Raw genomic sequence first — 22874 nt, forward strand, 5'->3', positions numbered from 1 at the left:
TTCGAGACCAGCCTGGCCAACATGTTGAAACCCCATCTCTACTAAAAATACAAAAATTAGCTGGGCATGGTGGTGCCCACCTGTAGTCCCAGGTACTTGGGAGGCTGAGGCAGGAGAATCACCTCAACAGAGGAGACAGAGATTGCAGTGCATTCCAGAGATCATGCCATTGCATTCCAGCCTGGGCAACAAAGCCAGACTCTGAGGAAGGAGAAAAAAAAAAAAGAAAGAAAAAAAAAACAATTACAGAATTGTATCATTTTTTTTTCTTTTCTTTTTTTGTTTTTACTTATACTTTAAGTTCTAGGGTACATGTACACAACATGTAGGTTTGTTACTTATGTATACATGAGCCATGTTGGTGTGCTGCACCCATTAACTCGTCATTTACATTAGGTGTTATCTCCTAATGCTATCCCTCCCCCTCCCCCCAGAATTGTATCATTTTATAAATGACAATGTGGCATATGACTAATACATTCTAATATGTACAGGTGCTGAGTGATAGAAAATATAGTTCTCAGATAATACAGGACAGGGAGAAACATGGGACAAAAAAAGGAAAGACAATTGCTCTAGGTACGTAGCTAAACAAAGTGACATTCTGTGAACTATTATGAACATAATGTACCAGGAATATGACTTCAATAATTTTTCTTGGACCTAAAAAGAAATAGATCCTCTGTTGGTTTTCCACTCCCACATGAGAATAAACAATCCAATCACAAAAAAAATCTGAAAAGCATATTCTTATCTACCAAGAAATAGGTTTCCAGATGGAAATACAACATATATTTTACTAGACTTTCTTTTTAGCACTAGATAACACACATTGCAAAATACAACTTGCCTCCCATTCCAGGATTTCTGGTTTTGAACAAAAGGAATTTTTGCAGTAGTTGCATTTCAACTGAATATCACTTGGCGCTACAAACTGGCCATTTGGAGATGACTGCATACTTAGAGCCTAAAACAAAGAACAAAAGATACTAAGCCTGACATGTATTTTTGATTTTCTATTTGTGATTACTGTCAAATATCCACGATGTCCAGAAAGTAACATGCATCTTGCTTAGATATCTTTTCAGCACATAAAACTCATTTCCAAATTTTGTCCTTAAAAATTGTAATAGTAAATGTTAATTTTATAAAATTGAAATTCAATTTATTTTTTAACCACAGAATTATTATTTACCTAAAATAAAAGAAAAAAGAAAAAATCATACATTCAATCGTGATCTGTTTACCTAAAGAAAATGTAAGGAGGTAATAGTAAGCAAACAATAGTGAGGTGAAGTTGCCCATGTTCTGAACTAACAGAAGTTTAAAAAAACAAAAACCTAGTTCTTATTGCTGTTTCCAATAACCATCAAATATCTAATTTACTAATGTTTTGTGCCACTGCATCACTACTATAATTTTCATTCCAAGTCTACCAGTGAAATAGGCCTATGTTGGCCAGGCGCAGTGGCTCGTATCTGTAATTCTAGCACTTTGGGAGATCAAGGTGGGCAAAGACCTGAGGTCAGGAGTTCGAGACCAGCCTAGTCGACATGATGAAACACCATCTCTACTAAAAATACAAAAATTACGCCAGGCGTGGTGGCTCATGTCTGTAATCCCAGCACTTTGGGAGGCCAAGGTGGGCAGATCACTAGGTCAGGAGATCAAGACCATTCTGGCTAACATGGTAAAACCCAATTTCTACTACAAATACAAAAAATTAGCTGGGGGTGGTGGCAGGTGCCTGTAGTCCCAGCTACTCAGGAGGTTGAGGCAGGAGAATGGCATGAACCCAGGAGGCGGAGCTTGCAGTGAGCCAAGATCACGCCACTGCACTCCAGCCTGGGTGACAGAGCGAGACTCCGTCTCAAAAAAATAATAATAATAAAAATTAGCCAAGCGTGGTGCCACATGCCTGTAATCCCAGCTACTGGCGAGGCTGAGACAGGGGAAATCGCTTGAACCCAGGAGGCGGAGGTTGTGGTGATCCGAGATCACACCACTGCATTCCAGCCAGGGTGACAGCGAGACTCCATCTCAAAAAAAAAAAAAAAAAAAAAAAAAAACGGAAAAGAAATTGGCTGATGTTACATTTAAAAATTGATCATTTCTTCTTCAAAGTTAGGACAAAAAAGATTTACACACTGGTATTCATACCAGGAATTTTAGTATTCATTTTTTTAAAGTTAAAACAATTTACAGGCTGGACATTGTAGCTCACACTTGTAAGTAATCCCAGTACTTTGGGAGGCAGAGGCGGGTGGATTGCTGGAAGTCAGGAGTTCGAGAACAGCCTGGCCAACGTGGCGAAAGTCTGTCTCTCCTAAAAATACAAAAATTAGCTAGGCATGGTGGCAGGTGCCTGCAATCCCAGCTACTCGGGAGGCTGAGGCAGAATCACTTGAACCCAGGAGGCAGAGGATGCAGCAAGTCAAGATCACGCCACTGCACTCCAGCCTGGGCAACAGAGTGAGATTCTGTCTCCAAAAAAAAAAAAAAAAATTTTTTTTACAGAACAAGACACAATATAAGCATACATGGACATTAACAGATTTTTTTTCTAATTCCTAATCTGAATGGTGAGGACACTGGTATTTAATTATCATTCTTTTTAACAATATCACACATATATTATAGATAATCTTTTTTTTTTTTTTTTTGAGACGGAGTCTCGCTCTGCCGCCCAGGCTGGAGTGCCATGGCTGGATCTCAGCTCACTGCAAGCCCCGCCTCCTGGGTTTACGCCATTCTCCTGCCTCAGCCTCCCAAGTAGCTGGGACTACAGGCGCCCGCCACGTCGCCCGGCTAGTTTTTTTGTGTTTTTTAGTAGAGACGGGGTTTCACCATGTTAGCCAGGATGGTCTCGATCTCCTGACCTCGTGATCCGCCCGTCTCGGCCTCCCAAAGTGCTGGGATTAAAGGCTTGAGCCACCGCGGCCGGCCATATTATATATAATCTTAATGCATGAAATGGTTAATAAAAATTAGCTATTCAATGTACAGTAGAAGGAGAAAAAAACTACCATTTTTAAAACTTCTGCATACACTGTACAACACCAAGTTTGTGAAAAATAAGATATACAGATTTAAGACTATCAGATGAATAAATTTAAAAAATAAAAGCCAACATTACCCTTAGCATTTCCAAAAAATTTGAGCCCCATTAAAGTTAACTAGTCTTTCAAAACAAATGGAATATGCTACAGTCTGAATGTTGGTGTTCCCCCACAAATTCAAAGGTTGAAATCTTAAACCCCAAGGTGACAGTATTAGAAGAGGCAGAGGCTTTGAAAAGGTGATCAGACCATTAGAGCTCCACCCTCATGATCTAATCAGTCAGTACTCTTATAAAAGAAGCCTGAGGGAGCTTGTTTGCTACCTTCACCATGTGAAGACACAGCAAGAAAGTACCATCCATGAGGAACAGACCTTCATCAGACAACAAATCGTCAGTGTCTTATCTTGGACTTACTCATCTACAGACTACGAGAAACAAATTTCTATTTATAAGCTACCAGTCTAAGGTATTCCATAATAGCAGCCTGAATGGACTAAGAGGGAATACTATCCTATTACCTTACTTTTAAAAGGAAAAACATCTAATGAAGATATAAAGTTCAAAATATATGGTTTGCTTTATGATAAAGGGGAAAACATTGCTTTTCTGTCAATTTTGTATTTATATGCAGAGTGATGAGGCTACCTGTAGGCCTATCTGGATGTATTCCTCAAAATAAGAGCCTAAATTAAGTACAGTCGGTCCTACACATGCATGGATTTAACCAACAGAGGATCAAAAATAAAAAAAAAAAGATGATTGCATCTGTATGGACACGTACAGTCATTTTCTTCTTGTCACTATTCCCTAAACAATATAACAACTCTTTACATAGCATTTACATAGCATTAGATACTAAGTGTAATTTAGAGGTGATTTAAAGTACACAGGAAGACTTGCATTGTAGGTGACATGCAAATACTATGTCATATTATATAAGGGATTTGGGCATTCCCTGGATTTTTGTATCTGCAGGAGGTCCTGGTACCACTTGCCCATGGATAGCAAAGGATAACTGTATACCTTAAAATATACAATGTACATATACAGAGGATCTTATCAAATCATGGGTGATACAAGTTTCAATTAAATGAAAAGGGCAGTTACAACATTTTCAATTATCAGTTTAGTTTATCCAACAATATGAAAAAACAAAGTTCAAGATCTGACAAGTAGCATACTACAGACACTGTCTGCCTCTCTTCTAATTAATAATTACTCCTTAATTTCTAGTTTAAGAAAAGCCAACAAGGCAAAAGCAGTATCTACCACTGTAAGGATGTATCAATGGCCATGATCCCAACTTCTAAAACAACAAGTCTTAAATGTGGTTTATCACCTAAGTTCAGTAAGAATATTACTATTAACAAAACTGACATTCATTTGAATTCAAAAACAACTCAATTTAAATACTAATAAGTGATATAGTAACTATCATAACATACTTAAGAAACTATATTTTCAGTTTAAATAAATCAACATAGAGCACAGTACCTGGAACAAAGCAGAACTGTTGGATGAATTAACTCATGAAGCATGGCTTTATGCACGGGTTTGAACCTTTGGGTAATACCCTGAAATTTTCACACACAACAGGTAAACCTAATCGTATCACCTAACTAATGCTTGAATTTTCTCTAAACTATTCCTTCCTAGTGGTCAACCAGGTTAAGTTTGAGCGCTTCCAATAATCTATCTTCCGAGACTATCCATACTCCAAATTTGAAGAACTATGTCAGAAAGTCTTTCTTTACATTTACCAAAATGAAAAATGTCTCCCCAAAACTGATCTTGTATCTGCAGGAGGATCTTGTATCTGATCTTGTATCTGCAAGATACAAGATAAACTGATCTTGTATCTTGTATTAAATTAAGGCCTAGTGTAAAAAATCTAATTCCCTCTTTACATGGTCCATTTCTAACATATGAAGAAAGCATGTATTCTCATCACTTCTAGGCTAAATACATCTAGGTCCTCCATCCATCTGTCACATAAGAGTTCCCCTTACGGTTCACATTTTATTCAAACCATCTAATAAGAAAAAACTACACAGCAGCACTGAACTAAACTATATTAAAATTTCTTTTCCTTCAAAATCTGTATCACAGTAGCAATTATAATTTCAATTAGACTATCCAAGCTAAAATGGAAAACTGGTACAGCCGCATATTCTGTGACTAGGATATCCACCTTCCAATTTGACCCTCAACAAACTAGCAAAAATTAAGATAAAATAAAGATAAAGCATATTATATTACACTGGTTATTTTCTATGTGTATTTTATTGGGGGCATGGGTTATGCAAAATAAACAACAAACCTGAAATTTAGCCACACAACTGGAATTGCAAAAGTTATACAGTTTTCCATCAGGCATTGTGGCTTGGTATTGAGGTAAAGAGTTTCGCTTACAAAAATGGCAAATAATTCCCAAACCTAGGAAAGAAAAGGTACATATCTGATTTGTTTATAAAGTAATAAAAAAGTTTTTTTATCTTAACTGCTGAGATTATAGAACTTTCTGTTAAAAAATAAACTATTATTATTTGCACCTTCAATAATGAAGATTATTTGCACCTTAAAAATATTGTCATAAAGGACTCTGATATTATGCCACTAAAACAAACATAGATACAGAGAAAAAACTCAGTTTTGGTAATTTTTTAGATGGAGTAACAATTTTAGTTAAGAACATAGATATGAAGAGAACTAAAAAAGTAGTACAGAATAATCAAAATAATTAGAACAGTTTTCAAAAAGATTAATAGAAAATAAAAAGCTGTTAAAAACAAGCATAAAAACATTAAGAGTATTTATGCAAAAAGTAATTATTTTGTAAAGTTTTTTTAACTATCCAAATATGTGAAACTTACTTTGTGATTTTGCATATTTTGTCTTGTGACTGTTCATACAAGCAGTTGAACAATATGGCTCCATATATCCATTAGGACCTATACACTGAGTCATATCAAAAAACCTGCACTGTGTTCGGCAACCAGTACAAGTTGTCAGTTTTCCGTATTTCTAAAATTTGAAACATAAAAAGATAATTTTTAAGACTATAACTTAACCAGAAAAGAATTACCAATTTTTCATTACACTTTTTGTCTCTGCAAAACAATCTTGCTAATCTCTAAACAGGTTTAGAGTCACGAGTCTTCATCTACATACAAACTATTAACTATGCAACAACTGTTAAGGTTCAAACAAAGCAATGATCATCAGCTAAGTTGCCTTCAAAAATAGAATGTTTTTCTCTCTATTATATTTAGTTTAACAGAATCCCTACATAAAGGTAAGTAAAACCTGAAAATTTAGGAAAGGTACAGTGCTTTTTGTTTACAATGAGGATATACTTCTTTGTCATTTGACAAAATAAATTAAATGGAACTATGAAATATAAGCCTTAATAATAAAAAGTATGGTGAAGAATGAATTTGAAGATTTTAAATCATTTTCCCACTGAGCTGCTATTGTTCCAAGCACTTCTGGAACATCTCTTAAAAATGATTTATCACCTATCTACTACATTTGAAATCTCATTCAATCACAATAAAACACAATAAATTTTTTGAATTAAAAAAAAATTTAAACCATATTCAAAATGACTTCTGGTTATAAAATGAAGTAAATAATTCATCAATAGATAATAATAAAGTTAAGCCTCCTGCCAAAAGTGAATACAGTAATGTGCCAAATAACGATGTTTCACTCAAATAACGATGTTTCACTCAATGATTGTAATGCCATATTTTTACTGTACCTTTTCTACGTTTAGATATATGTAGATACACAAATACTTACCATTGTGTTACAACTGCCTGCAGTATTCAGTACAGTCACATGTTGTGCAGGCTTGGAGCCCAGCAGCAACAGGCTATAGCATTTAGGTTTGTTTGAGCACACTCTGTGATGTTCACATAGCATTTAGGTTTGTTTGAGCACACTCTGTGAGGTTCACAAAACAAACCTGCCTAACGATGCATTTTTCAGAATGTATTCTTGTCATTAAGCAATGCCTGACTATATGTGCCAACAAGATAACGGAGAAAAAAAAAGGAGATAAAGAATATGAGAGGCAGGGTGTGGCTCACACCTGTAATCCCAGCACACTGGGAAGCCTAGCAAGGTGGGTTGCTTGAGCCCAGGAATTTGAGGCCAGCCTGGGTTCAAGCATTCGCCTGGCTATTTTTTTTTGGTGGGGGTGTATTTTTTTTTGTAGAGAACTGCTTGAGCCCAGGAGTTCAATAACAGCCTGGGCAATACAGCAAGACCCCATCTTCCACAAAAAGAAAAAAAAAGGTAGAAATAAAAAAGAAAGGCTAGCCTTCAAGTGCAACCTGTTTTGATCCTCTTTCTGAGTGGTTGCAAAACTCTGTCATAATCAAGTTAAATCAAGTATCACAAATCATGTTGCAAAATAATTGTTTCCATTTTCCATCTGATGTTGCAATTAAATCCGTCTTCATACCCACGAGCATCTATACAATATGAAAATATAAGAAGGCTTCAAAATGTTCCATAGACAGCATAAATAATAGGTGTTATACATAACAATCAGGCCAAAAATCACAACTGAAATGAATACACTGCATGGAAAAATGTCACAAATACCACAGGGATTCAGAAAATGAAGGCAATAAATGGAAGGTAAAAATAAACAAAAAAAATACAATCAACATCAAGAAAAAGACCTTTCAGTTTGAAACAAATAGAAAAGGTATAAGAAACCACAGCTGTTTATGTGCCAGGAATGCACATTCATTATCATCCTATTAAAAGAAACACTTATGCTGCCTACTTCCTCATTTACTGAAATATCAGCTAAAGAAAGCCCTCAATTTTGCTTTTCAAAGTGGAAATCAACTCATTCTTTAATGATAGGTCCTCCTTCAAAAATATTTGTCAACTGCAAAAGAACGGTGACAAGGACAAAATAAAAATGACTGTAAACATATCTTATTATGATGTGTAAGTACAACAGAGGAGAATGCTCTGTTTTTGTTTCCTGAGGTCTATTTGATGACTTAAATTTCTATACTGGAAAAGGGACAAAAACAAAGCAAATCAATGAAACAGAATATAACATGTTTAAAACTTGAAATGACAGTACAAATTAGTAATGCTATAAAATATTCGGGACAACTGCCACTATGTTGCAAGTTTGCAAGACAGAAAAGCCAGCTCCCACTGGATTTCTGCAGAGGCCTCCATGTATCAGCACCTATAAAGAATTCCTTTACTGATATAAATTAAGTTCCACCATCTAATCAAATCATGGATTTGATTTCTATTTGAAACATTCTTCAAACTGACTGAGTCTATCCGTTGGATTTGTGATCCCAACACTGATTTTATTGGCAGAATGATTAAATAATTAGTAACAGTTTTAAGACATCAAGTAAACATGGAGTTAGGCAACTGTTCCATACAGACAAATAATTTTATCTCAAGAGAATGAAGGCCAGGTGCAGTGGCTCACACCTGTAATCCCCACACTTTGGGAGGCTGAGGTGGGCAGATCACAAGGTTGGGAATTCGAGACTAGCCTGGCCAACATGGTGAAACCCCATCTCTACTAAAAATACAAAAGTTAGCCAGGCGTGGTGGTGCATGCCTGTAGTCCCAGCTATTCGAGAGGCGGAGGCACAAGAATCACTTGAACCCAGGAGGCAGAGGCTGCAATGAACCAAGATCGCGCCACTGAACTCCAGCCTGGGCAACAGAGGGAGACTGCCTCCAAAGAAAAAAAAATAAGAAAAAGAAAATGAGAAAGTACTATCAGAATGACAGAATCACTGAGAATATTTCAATACTGCCACTTTCACAGCTACCGCTGCCTCAAAGAACCAATTAATGAAAGAACATTAGCCAAAAAGGAAATGTAATTTTATGCCATGTTTACTCAGCTTCATATGTAAGCAATCAAAATAATCATATTTAAATTTCATACAAATTTATATGCATCCTATAAACACACATTTAGTGATGTAAAGGAACAAAGCTTTGTGGAACAAATTAAGAATTTAAAATATTCCCTTTTTGGACATGGGGGAAAATAAGCCTATATATAACTTCAGTGAAAAAGAATGAGATAGAACCAAGTAAAACAAGATATGGAAAAGGTAAAAAGTAGATATGATGGGTAAGTTTATGACAAATTGGCTCATTTTCAGTCTACTCATTTAAAAGATATACCTTATATGTTAATTTTAACCAATTTCATGTGGGTATCAAAACTGTCACGACTTTACAACTTCTCTCAAATTTTCCTTCTACATGTAGGAAATATATTTCATTTGGTACATTTGGACCAAGCAAGTAGACCACATTGGAAGGTAATCAAGAAAGAATGGCTTGATGTACCTGTTGCTGCAAATCTAATTTAGGAAATGGGGCCCTAAGATATAGCCTGCATATTATCTACTTTCCTAGCCACATTCAAATACAATATGAACTTTAGTCTGTGACATTGCACAGTAAAAAAATTACCTTTATATTTACTAACCTCTAATTGAAATTTAACATTCTCTTTCACTCTGATTGGAGGCAACAAACTTATTTCATTAGTTTAATAGGGGCTATGACTGTCAAAAATAAAAATTCCCAATTTTTATATCACTCTTAGTATCCCTTAACATATCAATTACATTCAACTTTACTTCAAAATGAGTTATTAACCACTGTATTTTATTCCTAAACACATTAAAATAAAGCAGCACATTTCAAAAATTTAAAAAATATTTTGGTAACTATATTTTGATATAATTGGCTGTCTTTGTAATCACAGGTATTTTATGCATTTAATAACATTCTGAGAATGAATCTGTCCTTATTACCAAAGGAGTCCAAAGCACTGAAATAGTGAAGAACCTTGATTAGAAGAAGTGGCAATAAAACTTAAACAATGACATATTATAATATTTATTATAATAAATAAGATAATTTCAAGTAAAAATTACAATTCATTTATTCAATAAAACCTGGAAATCATTTCTTCATATTACAAGATTTGTTTGTGCAGAGAAAAAAGGGTTTAAAAATTTATATACCATCGTGTTTTACTTTTCTCTATTACTGTATAATTTACAATTTTTCTTTTAACAGACACGTTCTAACTTTGTAATTTAAGGATTTTTTTTTCTAATTGACAACAGATGCTAACAATAGTGGGTGAAAAGTTTGCTTAACTTAAACAGACACAGAGGGAAAAAGAACAACTTTACCCTGGAGAAACCTGACAGACATCCCCTTAAACCAGTTAACACACAATAATGGAACACAAAGACAGCATGTGCTTCCTGATGTGCACGAAGAGGGACACACCATCGCTTAGGAGGTATTCACGCCAAAAACGCATTACCTTAATCTAATCTTGGGGAACTATTAAACAAACACAAAGTGAGGGATGCTCTCCAAAGTGGTATTCAAAATGTCAAGTCGTAAAAGACAAAAACTAGGGAACTATTTAGATTAAAGCAGAGTTAACTTCCACTCCCAACCAACAGAAACTAGATTTAAACCTCCCACCCACCTTTAACAACTAGAAAATTACACACACACACACACACACACACACACACACACACAAACAGTGGTTTTCAAACTCTACACACAAGGTAGCACAGAACTGTACACCTAAGAAAAGGGAAACAAATCAAGCGAGTCCTGTGGCTACCAAAGCTTGAGGCCTAGAAATAGCTGGGGGAAGGGGAGGTTAACAGAGCCTACCTAGTAGTCAAACTGAGCTGAGGAAACACAAGGCTTTCAAGGCAGCTAGAACTTAGGAAACAGAGCACTGACGATGATGGAGCTACACCAAAAAGCTCTGATGTTAAAATACGTCTACAGACGTATTTTGGCTGAAAACTGATCTGTGCATTTGTGAGATGAAAGCACCTATGGCCAGAGAAAGAACCCCAGAACCACAAGAAAGCATTAGGCTAACAATTCCCAAAGAACACACATGGCCAGGAATACTCTGTATTGCTGCTACCTGTTCAAGAGTGGGATGACCCTGTAATACAGGGAAGATTCAGATCTCTCCAGGTATCATCACGGGAGTATGAATAAAGAGCCCCAGGCCGGGCTCGGTGGCTCAAGCCTGTCTGTAATCCCAGCACTTTGGGAGGCCGAGATGGGCGGATCACAAGGTCAGGAGATCAAGACCATCCCGGCTAACACGGTGAAACCCCGTCTCTACTAAAAACACAAAAAATTAGCCGGGAGAGGTGGCGGCGCCTGTAGTCCCAGCTACTCGGGAGGCTGAGGCAGGAGAATGGCGTAAACCCGGGAGGCGGAGCTTGCAGTGAGCTGAGATCCAGCCACCGCACTCCAGCCTGGGCGGCAGAGCGAGACTCCGCCTCAAAAAAAAAAAAAAAAAAAAAAAAAAGAGCCCCAGACTACAGTTTGCTCTACCAAAGAATTTTCAAAAACTTAAAAGCAAGCCTCAAAAGAATCCAAATAAATCGAGGTTAATTTGACAGCACGCCATGCTAGAACAAAGTCCAACAAAACACTGAAAATAATACAACAAAATTCAGGCCGGGCGCGGTGGCTCAAGCCTGTAATCCCAGCACTTTGGGAGGCCGAGACGGGTGGATCACGAGGTCAGGAGATCGAGACCATCCTGGCTAACACGGTGAAACCCCGTCTCTACTAAAAAATACAAAAATCTAGCCGGGCGAGGTGGCGGGCGCCTGTAGTCCCAGCTACTCGGGAGGCTGAGGCAGGAGAATGGCAGGAACCCGGGAGGCGGAGCTTGCAGTGAGCTGAGATCCGGCCACTGCACTCCAGCCTGGGCGACAGAGCGAGACTCCGTCTCAAAAAAAAAAAAAAAAAAAAAAAAAAAATTCAGCAACCAATAATGTAAAATTCACAATATTATGAATCAAACTTAAAAATGACAGGCATTTTGTCAAAAAAAAAAAAAAAAGGCAGGAAAATATGACTCATTACCCAGAAGAAGAAAAAAAAAAAAAATCAAACTATAGAAACAGATCTAGAAATGACAGATACGAAAACAGTAGGCAAAGATGTTAAAAGAACATTATAAATATGCTAATATATTAAAATATTAGAAGAAAACATGAACATAATTAGGCAGGAAATAGAAGACACAAAAGAGACCCAAATGGAACTTTCAGAGATGAAAAACATAACATCTGAAAAAATATGCTGCATGGTATTCACAGGTGATTTTAAAAGATCAGCAAACTTAAAGATATAGCAATAGAAACTTTCCAAAATGGAGTACAGAAGTAAAAAAACTAGGGAAAAACAAACAATACAAATAGAAACAACAATGCAAAACAGATACAAAACAATATAAAAACAATACAAAACGATACAAAAAAAAAGCCTCGGTGACTGGGAAAGTGGCAGGAATATATCTGGAATTGGAGTCTCAGAAGAAGAGGGTTGGGAAAAGGCCTAAAAAATATATTTAAATAAATAATGGCCTATGATCCTGTATTGGATTCTAGACAAGAAATAATTGTTTCTCATTTGTTGTAAGGGACATTAATGGACAAAATTTGAATAAGCTCTATTGACTAACCTGATAATAGTTTACTGATGTAAATTTCATTATCTTGATAACTGTACTACAGTTAAAAGTCTTCCTAATTTTAAACACTTATTACTCATTACTAATTCATGTATCTGGATTAACAGAAATACAGGCTTAGACATTTTTTTGAAAGGGTTTTTTTTTTTTTTTTAACTTTTCAGGTAGGCACAAAAGAGAGGATTTTTATATCCCATTATCAAATGCCTACTGTGTACAAGGTATTGTGCACTGAAAAAATTATATCTGAAAATAATTTCCTAAGAACATAAATATCTAAAGACAAATGAGCATATCACAAGAAAATACATGTAAAAGTAGTGAAATTAGAAACCTATCTATGTCTTGGAGATAAAGAAAACATTCATCATTTGATACAATTTAAGTTTGGAAATTTTAATATATTTCAAATTGCACAAGATTTTTCAGATACATATTAATGACAGTAGTAGCAGTGCTCGAAAATGTTAAGGCCTTGAACTCCATTTACATTCCTGCTCACCTCAGGCTGCATTAAGAAAGAGTCCTGCATGTGATCTCGAACCTCCTTCAGGAAGCTTGGATGGCTACCTACCTAAAAAAAAGATTTTAAAAGACTTTATAAACACACATAAAGAACAGGTGCTAGATTGAAAGGTAAATAAGCATTATGTAAAAGTTGCTTCTCAATTATATTTTGTGACTTACAAACTCACTCCAACTTTTAAAAATGTCTGCCTGTCCTGTTCCCACTACTGTTGCCCAACTTAAAGAATTATCAAATAATTGTATCTTAGAAAAAATGGTATAATGATAAAACAGTAATAATGGGCTAAGGAATTAAAGATAGACACTTAGATCTGACTCACCTCTAATTTCTGAGAAAAATCACTTCTAATTTGGAGTGTTCTAAGATCTCTTTAAAACCTATTAAACTCCAACACTTACAATGAAACCCAAAGCTTCCTAAATTAAGTCATTTGGAGATTACACAGCTACAATTCCTACCATATGCAAAATGGACTGAGAATTTTTTTTTTTTTTTTTTTTTTGAGATGGAGATTTTGCTCTGTCGTCCAGGCTGAAGTGCAGTGGCATGATTTCGGCTCACTGCAACTTCCGCCTCCTGGGTTCAAGCGATTCTCCCACCCCAGCCTCCTGAGTAGCTGGGATTATAGGTGCCTGCCACCACACCTGGCTAGTTTTTGTATTTTTAGTAGAGACAGTGTTTCATCATGTTGGCCAGGCTGGTCTCGAACTCCTGACCTCAAGTGATCCGCCCACCTCGGCCACCCAAGTGCTGCGATTACAGTCATGAGCCCGGCATGTTTGAGAAATTCTTTTGAAAGCACATATGACAGCTTCCAGAATATAATACAAATATATATCCTTACTCCTTGCACAAAAGTTTTAAAAGACATGCTTCCTGCTTTCCATGAAAGTCAAAATACTATGCTAGAAAAGGAAAACTACTGAAAGGCATGGGGCAAGCGTTATACAGTCTCCACCACCAGGATCTAGATTATTAACTAAGTGTATCAATACACTTCAGAAACTAATTGAGCAACGAGAGCACAGATAAAAACAACAAAAGGCAGCTAAGTTCATTGTTACAGACAAAGGTCAAAGGGGGTGAGTGGAACGGAAGGAAGGATTATGATACAAGTTTAGCTCCCAGGCTGCAGAAAAAGAAGACATTCACTCTAGCATCTCATGTAGTTGTCTCCAAACACATCCGATTGGGTCTCTTTATCAGTAAAATAGTAGGGCAGGGACTCCCACCTATTTATTAACTAATGAATTATAAACATACAATATGTAATTATAAAACATGCAAGTAATGTTAAAGAATAAAAGAAGAAACACTATTTTAAATAATTTTTATTTATTTAACAATAGTACAAAGAACATTTTCTCTATCCACTGGAGTAGAATCATTTGGTGTCAGTAGAGGTTATGTGGGGAACAGTATAAGGAACTCCTACTTCTCTAGTCAGGGTAGTATCAGCTAATGTCCGGAAAGGAACCAGAACTCCCATATCCACTCAGCAATAACCAGCTGCTTCTCCTCCACAGGTGCAGAGAAGCCAAGTAGAGAGGCTGACCTTTTATCTCCACTTGGCAATAACATAGCACTCAAAATGTTCAAGTTTCAAATAAAAAAACCATTTATCATGCCAAACACCAGGAAAACTGTAATTTAAATAGAAAAGGACAATCAACAGATGCCAATACCGAAATTACAGAGATACTGGAAATATCTGACAAAGATTTTAAAGCAATCATCATAAAAGTGCTCCAACAACCAATACACATGCACTTAAAAACAAATGAACACACAGAAACTTCTAGAAAATAAATAGAAGATATAAAGAATAAAATGGGAAGAAACAGTGAACAGGAAAATAGAATTATAGTACCCAACCTGAAAAACAGACTGGGTGGGAGGAAAAGTAAAACAGAGCCTTAGGGATCTGTAGGCTGGTAACAAAATTTAAAACATAAAAATAAAAAAAAAATAAAGTAACATTCATGTCATTGGAGTCCCAAAGGGAAAGGAAAAAGAGGACAGAGTTAGAAAAGTCCTCCAAAAACACTACTGTTTTAAACGTCTCAAATTTAGCAAAAGACATAAATCTACAGATAGAAGGTTAGCAAACACTAGGAAGGATAAAACCCAAAGAAACACCAAGGTACACAAAATTTAAATTTCTGAAAACCAAAGACAAAAAATCTTGAATCTGGCAAGAGAAATGACACACCTGTAGGGGAAATACAGTTGAAATAGCAGCCTAGAGAAACAGTAAGACAACAGTTCCTCTGCTCCACAGACCCTAATTCCATTCACATAAAAAAGGCCAATTAGCCTAGACTTCCACCCTGGCCTGGCTACAACGTGATGCCTCACCTCAGCACCCTAGCAATGGTAAAGTCAGAGCAGGCCAAGCAGGAAACTTGAACTTCCACCCCACTGGGTGGTAATTAGACAACTTAACCACCTCCACCCTGAGGAGGTCTGACCTAGCACAAAGCCAGAACTTTTACCAACGACTTGCAGTAAAGAGGCCAAGACTGACATCACAGAATCTGAGGAGCAGTAAAGGAAAGAATGAAGAAAAGTAAGCAAAGGCCTAAGGGGCCCATGGAATAAGATCAAACAGACCAACATATACTTTATGAGAGTTTCAGAAGAAGAGAAAGGGGCAAAAGATTATTTGAAAAATTAATGGCTAAAAACTTCCCATATTTGATAATAGACACAAATCTACAAATCTAATAAACACAACAAATTACACGTAGGATAAACTCAGACACATACAATAAGACACACTATAATCAAACTGTTAAAAGACAAAGAAAATCTTGAAAAAAAACAAGACAGAAATGGTTCAGCACAACAAATTCTCAATGAGATTAACCATCAATTTCACAAAAGAAACAACCATGGAGGCCAAAAGGCAGTGGAATAACATTTAAAATAATGGAGAAAAAAAGTTTTCAAACAAGAATACTATATCCAGCAAAACTATCATCCAAAACTGAAGGAAAAGTAAAGCCACACAGATAAAAGGTGGAGGGAGTTTGCTGCCACTAAATCTACCCTACAAAACAAATGCTAAAGGGAGTCAAAGCTTTTTATTGAAATGGAAGTACACTTGACCCAATCTTTAGTAAATATATGGGAGAATACAAAACAAGTATAATTGTATTTTTGGTTTATAAATCCATTTTTTATTTCCTACACGATTTTAAAGACAAATATGCACACACAATTATAAATCTGTATTACTGGGAATACAATGTTTAAAAACGTAATTCATAACAAAAAGAGGGAACAGATATATAGGCGCAGCATTTTTAAAAGCTAATTAACTTGTTATAAGTTCACATTAGATTGAATTGTAGGATGTTATATGTAAAGCCTCCCTGACAGTAACCACAAATAATATATTTAAAAATAATATAAAGACAATGAGAAGGAAATCAAAACAGTGCACTACAATCAACTAAACATAAAAGGCTGTAATGCAGGAAATGAGATACCAAAAAAAAGGTATAGAATATACCGAAGAAAAAATAGGAAAATAGCAGAAATAAATCCTTCCTTAACGGTAATTACGTTAAGTGTACATGGATCAAATTATCCAATTAAAAGCCACCATTTTTTTCCTATTCTGTCAATTTCTGCCTTTTGATTGAATAATTTGATCCATGTACATTTAATGTAATTACTGATAAGGAAGGATTTATTTATCGAAAGATACAAACAGGTCAAAAGTAAAAGGATGGAAAAAGACACTCCATGCAAATAAACGGTAACTAAGAAAGTTGGGGTTGCCATATTAATATAAGGCAAAAAGAGCCTTTATGTGAAAAACTGATACAAGAGACAGAAAAAGAATACATACTGAACAAAGGGTCTATTTACCAAGAAGATATAACAAATACAAACGTATACATAGCAAATATCAAAACCCCCAAAATACATTTAAAAAATTAACAGAAGTAAAAGGAGAAACAGACAGTGACAGAGGTAGAAGCACATAACTGTACAATAATAGTTGGAGACATCAATACACCATTTACAATAGTGGACAGACCATCTAGACACAATTTCAACTAAGTAAAGACAGATCTTGAACAACAATATAAACCAACTAGAGTTATTAATAACAAACATATATTGAGTATTCTTGCCAACAACAGTAGAATAAACATTCTTCTCAAATGCACATGGAGCAATTTCCAGAATGAACGACGTTAGGCCACAAAAAAAGTCTCAATAAATTTTTGAAGACTGAAATCACACAGAGTATTTTTCCAATGAGCAATGGAATAAAACTAGAAATCAGTAATAGAAGGAACACTTAGAAAATTCACAAATATGAGGATATTAAACTATACACTCTTAAATGTGGCTCAAAGAAGAATTCACAGGAAATTTTTAAATACTTAGAAATGAGTGAAAACAAAACTAAAAGAATACCAAAAGTTATGAGATGCAGCTTAGTGATCCAAGAAAAATTTATTTACAATTGTAAATGCTTATGTTTAAAAAAAAAAAAAAAAAAGGCCAGCACGGTGACTCACACCTATAATTCCAGCACTTTGGAAGGCTGAGGCGGGCAGATCACCTGAAGTCAGGAGTTTGAGACTAGTCTAATATGATGAAACCCCAACTCTGCTAAAAATACAAAAATTAGCCAGGTGTGGTGGCAAATGCCTGTAATCCCAGCTACTCAGGAGGCAGATGCAGGATAATCACTTGAACCTGGGAGGTGGGGGGTGCAGTGAGCTAAGATCATGCCACGGTGCTCCAGTCTGGGCGATAGAGTGAGACTTTGTCTCAAACAAAAAAAAAAAAAAAAAAAGAAAAAAGAAAAAAGAAAGAAAGAAAAAAGATCAAGTAAATAATTTAACTTCTCACCACCTTGAGGAAAAAGATGAGATCACTATACCCAAAGCCAGCAGAAGAAAGGAAATAATAAAGATTAGAGCAGAGAAAAATAAAACAGAACAGAAAAAGTGAGAGAAACAAACCAAAAAGTTGGTCATTTTAAAATATCAAGAGAATAGACACAAAGAATAAAATATGGAAGGGAGACATTACTACTGGCATTCCTGAAATAAAAAGTGGTACAAGAAAATGCTATGAACAATAAATAGTACATCAACAAATTACATAGCATAGATGAAATGCACAAATTCCTAAAAACACACAAACCAACAAAACTGACACAAGAAGACATAGAAAATGCGAACAGACATATAACAAGAGACTCAGTCATCAAAAACGTCCTGGCCCGGCATGGTGGCTCATGTCTATAATCCCAATACTTTGGGAGGCTGAGATGGGTGGATCGTGAGGTCAACAGATCGAGACCATTCTGGCCATTGGAACCCCATCTCTACTAAAAATTCAAAAATTAACTGGGCATGGTGGCATGTGCCTGTAGTCCCAGCTACTAAGGAAGCTGAGGCAGGAGAATTGCTTGAACCCAGGAGGCAGGAGTTGCAGTAAGCCAAGATTGTGCCACTGCACTCCAGCCTAGGCGACAGAGTGAGACTCTATCTCACAGACAAACAAACAAACAGTCCCAAAAAAGAGAAGGTCAAGATCAGATGACTTCACAGGTAAATTCTACCAAACATTTAAAGAATTAACACCAATTCTCATGCTTCCAAAAATCAGAAGATATAAGATATCTCACCCACCCTATTCTATGACGCCAGCACTACCCTCATTCCAAAGACAGATAAAGACATCAAAAGAAAGAAAATCAAAGACCAGTATCCCACAAGAATACAGATGCAAAGATCCTCAACAAAGTACTACTAAACTGAATTCAATATATTAAAAGGATTATACACCACAATCAAGCGGAGATTCATCCTAATAAAAGTGTGGTTCAACATAAAGAAATCAATGCATGTAACATATCACATAAATAGGAGCAAAGATTAAAACCACATGATCATCTCAAAGGATATAGAAAAAGCATTTGAAAAATTCACCTTGGCCGGGTGCAGTGGCTCACGCCTGTAATCCCAGCACTTTGGGAGGCCAAGACAGGTGGATCACGAGGTCAGGAGATCAAGACCATCCTGGCTAACACGGTGAAACCCCGTCTCTACTAAAAATACAAAAAACTAGCCAGGCGAGGTGGCGGGCGCCTGTAGTCCCAGCTACTCGGGAGGCTGAGGCAGGAGAATGGCGTAAACCCGGGAGGCGGAGCTTGCAGTGAGCTGAGATCCGGCCACTGCACTCCAGCCTGGGCAACAGAGCGAGACTCCGTATCAAAAAAAAAAGAAAAAGAAAAAAGGAAAAAGGAAAAGAAAAAATCACCTTATGATTAAAAAAAAAACACTGAATAAAAAAAGTAATACAAAGAAACTACTTCAACATACTAAAAGCCATACATTCTAACATCAGACTCAATGGTAAAATAATTCTTTTCCTCTAAGATCAGCAACAAGGATGCCCACTTTCACCACTTTTATTTGGCAGTATCGAAAGTTATAACCACAACCCTTAGTTAAGAAATAAAATGCGGCCGGGCGCGGTGGCTCAAGCCTGTAATCCTAGTACTTTGGGAGGCCGAGACGGGCGGATCGCGAGGTCAGGAGATCGAGACCATCCTGGCTAACACGGTGAAACCCCGTCTCTACTAAAAACTACAAAAAACTAGCTGGGCGAGGTGGCAGCGCCTGTAGTCCCAGCTGTCTGGGAGGCTGAGGCAGGAGAATGGCGTGAACCCGGGAGGCGGAGCTTGCAGTGAGCTGAGATCTGGCCACAGCACTCCAGCCTGGGTGACAGAGCGAGACTCTGTCTCAAAAAAAAAAAAAAAAAAAAAAAAAGAAATAAAATGCATCCAAATTGGAAAGAAAAAGTAAAACTACCTCTATTCACAGATGACATGAAACTCATAAAGCTAGTAGAGCTAACAAATTCAGCAAAGTTGCACAGTACATGATTAATGTACAAAAATCAGATGTGTTTCTATACACTAGTAATGTACAATCTGAAAAGGAAATAAAGCAAATCCACTAGAAATAGCATTAAAAGAATAAATATCTAGGAATAAAAGCAGCAAAAGAGGTGAAGACTTGTACACTAAAAACCACAAAAGACTGCTGAAAGAAATTAAAGAAGATATAAATAAATGGTACGTCTTCACAAATAAATGCCATTTTCACAGATAGAATAACTTACTACTGCTAAGATGCCAATACTACCCAAAACCATCTAAAGATTCAATGCAATTAATATAAAAATTCCAACAAACTCTTCTGCAGAAATAGAAAAGCCCATCTTCAAATTCATATAAAGTTAGAATGGGTTCAGAATATTCAACCAATCTTGACAAAAAACAAAGTTGGAGAACTCCCATTTCCTGATTTCAAAACTTAGAACAAAGACACAGTAATCAAAATAGTATGGCACATACATAAGATCACACATGTAGATCAGTGGAACACAGAAATGATCTCTAGCCAATTAATACTTGACAAGTGTGATAAGTCCATTCCAAGTAGAAAGAATAATCCCTTCAACAGGTGGTGGTGGGAAAACTGGAATTCCAGTACAAAAGAATGAAGTTAGATCCCTGCCTTACATAATAAACAAAAAGTAAATTAAAATGGATGAAATACCTAATTAAGAGCTAAACTCATAAAACTCTTATAAGAAACTGTAGAGGTAAACCACGACCTGGGATTTGGCAACAGATTCTCAAATGACACCGAAAGTACAACCAAAAGAAAAAAAATGGGTAAATCAAAATTTAAAACTTCCAGCTAGGTGTGGTGGTTCACACCTGTAATCCCAGCACTTTGGGAGGCTGAGAAGGACAGATCACTTGAAGTCAGGAGTTCGAGATCAGTCTGGCCAACCCGGTGAAACCCCGACTCCACTAAAAAAATACAAAAATTAGTTGGACATGGTGGCCTATGCCTATAGTCCTAGCTACTTGGGAGGCTGACGCAGTAGCTCCCAGGAGGCGGAGGCTGCAGTGAGCTGAGATCGCACTATCACACTTCAGCCTGGGCTACAGAGTGAGATCCATCTCAAAAAAAAAAAAAAAAAAAAAGACCAGGTACGGGGGCTCACATCTGTAATTTCAGCACTTTGGGAGGCCGAGGCAGGAGAATCACTGAAGGTCAGGAGTTCGAGACCAGCCTGGCCAACATGGGGAAACCCCATCTCTACTAAAAATACAAATATTAGGCCAGGCACTGTGGCTCGTGCCTGTAATCCTAGCACTTTGGGAGGTCGAGGCAGGTGGCTCACTTGACTTCTGGAGTTTGAAACCAGCTTGGCCATCAAGGTGAAACCCCATCTCCACTAAAAATACAAAAAATCAGCTGGGCATGGTGGTGTGTGCCTGTAATCCCAGCTTCTCGGGAGGCGAAGGCAGGATAATTGCTTGAATCCAGGAGGTGGAGGTTGCAGTGAGCAGAGACTGTGCCACCGCACTCCAGCCTGAGCAACAGAGCAAGACTCCATCTCAAAAAAGAAAAAAATACAAAAATTAGGGATGGTGGCACACACTTGTAACCCCAGCTACTCGGGAGGCTGAGGCAGGAGAATCGCTTGATCCCAGGAGGCAGAGGTTGCAGAGAGCCAAGATCGTGCCATTTTACTCCAGCCTGAGTGACAAAGCAAGACTCCTTCACCCCCCCCCCAAAAAAAATAAATAAAAATAAATAAATAAAAACTTCTGCAAATCAAAGGACATTATTGAGAAAGTAAAATAAAAACCTACATAATGGAAGACAGTATTTGCAAAACATATACAGAACGAGCAACCCAGATGCAAAAAATCTGAAATGCTCTAAAACCTAAAACTTTTCAATTACCAACATGACGCTCAAAGGAAATGCTCATTGAAGCATTTTGTATTTTGGATTTTTCAGAATTGGATTATTTGAATGTAAGTATAATGTAAATATTCTAAAATTTGAAAAACCTAAAATCTGAAACACTTTGGGCCCCAAGCATTTCAGATAAGGGATACTCAAACGGTACATGATATAAAGAACTCTGTCAACTCAAGAACAAAAGTACAAAGGGATACAAAATTATAGCTACATAGGAGGAGTAAGTTCTATGGTTCCATAGCACTATAGAATGAATACAGTTAACAATTATTATTGGATAGATTCAAAAGGCTACAAAAGAGAGAATTTTGAATGCTCCCAACATAAAAAAACAATTTTGGGGTGATGGCTATCCTAATTACCCTGATTTGAACATTCCACATTTTATACACGTATAAAAACATCACTCTACCCCCTACGTATATATATTACATATCAACTAAAAATAAAAGAGGGCCAGGCGCAGTGGCTCACGCCTGTAATCCCAGCACTTGGGGAGGCCAAGGAGGGCGGATCATGAGGTTAGGAATTTGAGACCAGCCTCACCAACATGGTGAAACCCTGTCTCAAGTAAAAATACAAAAATTAGTGAGGTGTGGTGGCACAAACCTGTAACCAGCTACTCAGGAGGCTGAGGCAGGAGAATCGCTTGAACCCAGGAGGCAGAGGTTGCAGTCAGCCAAGATCTCGCTGCTGCACTCCAGCCTGGGCAAAAGAGGGAAACTCTATCTCAAAAACAAACAAAAAAAAAAAAGAGAGAGAGAGAGAGAGAAAAGAACAAAACTACAAAACCCAATTCAAAAACAGAGAGAGGACTTGAACAGACAGATACTTCTCCAAAGATGATACACGAATGGTCAACAAGCAAATGAAAAATTGCTCACT

General features: G+C 36.8%; 1 protein-coding gene across 7 annotated transcripts in view; it reads right to left on the minus strand.

Moving 5' to 3' along the window:
* Nucleotides 1–22874, minus strand: part of ZMYM2 (zinc finger MYM-type containing 2) — a 130419-nt gene that overhangs the window by 53006 nt on the left and 54539 nt on the right. For all 7 annotated transcript variants that reach the window (XR_004054646.1, XM_030921955.1, XM_030921959.1 and 4 more), the window contains 4 exons: nucleotides 13132–13203; nucleotides 5935–6085; nucleotides 5382–5497; nucleotides 851–967 (listed from right to left, as the gene is read on the minus strand). Coding sequence is in view for 6 of the 7 variants with exons in the window: in XM_030921955.1 (XP_030777815.1) it covers nucleotides 851–967; nucleotides 5382–5497; nucleotides 5935–6085; nucleotides 13132–13203 (456 nt within the window). In the remaining variant the exon portion in view is untranslated. The remainder of the gene's footprint in view (nucleotides 1–850; nucleotides 968–5381; nucleotides 5498–5934; nucleotides 6086–13131; nucleotides 13204–22874) is intronic.

The sequence above is a fragment of the Rhinopithecus roxellana genome, chromosome 18 (assembly GCF_007565055.1).
Source record: "Rhinopithecus roxellana isolate Shanxi Qingling chromosome 18, ASM756505v1, whole genome shotgun sequence".
NCBI classification, from domain to species: Eukaryota; Metazoa; Chordata; class Mammalia; order Primates; family Cercopithecidae; genus Rhinopithecus; species Rhinopithecus roxellana.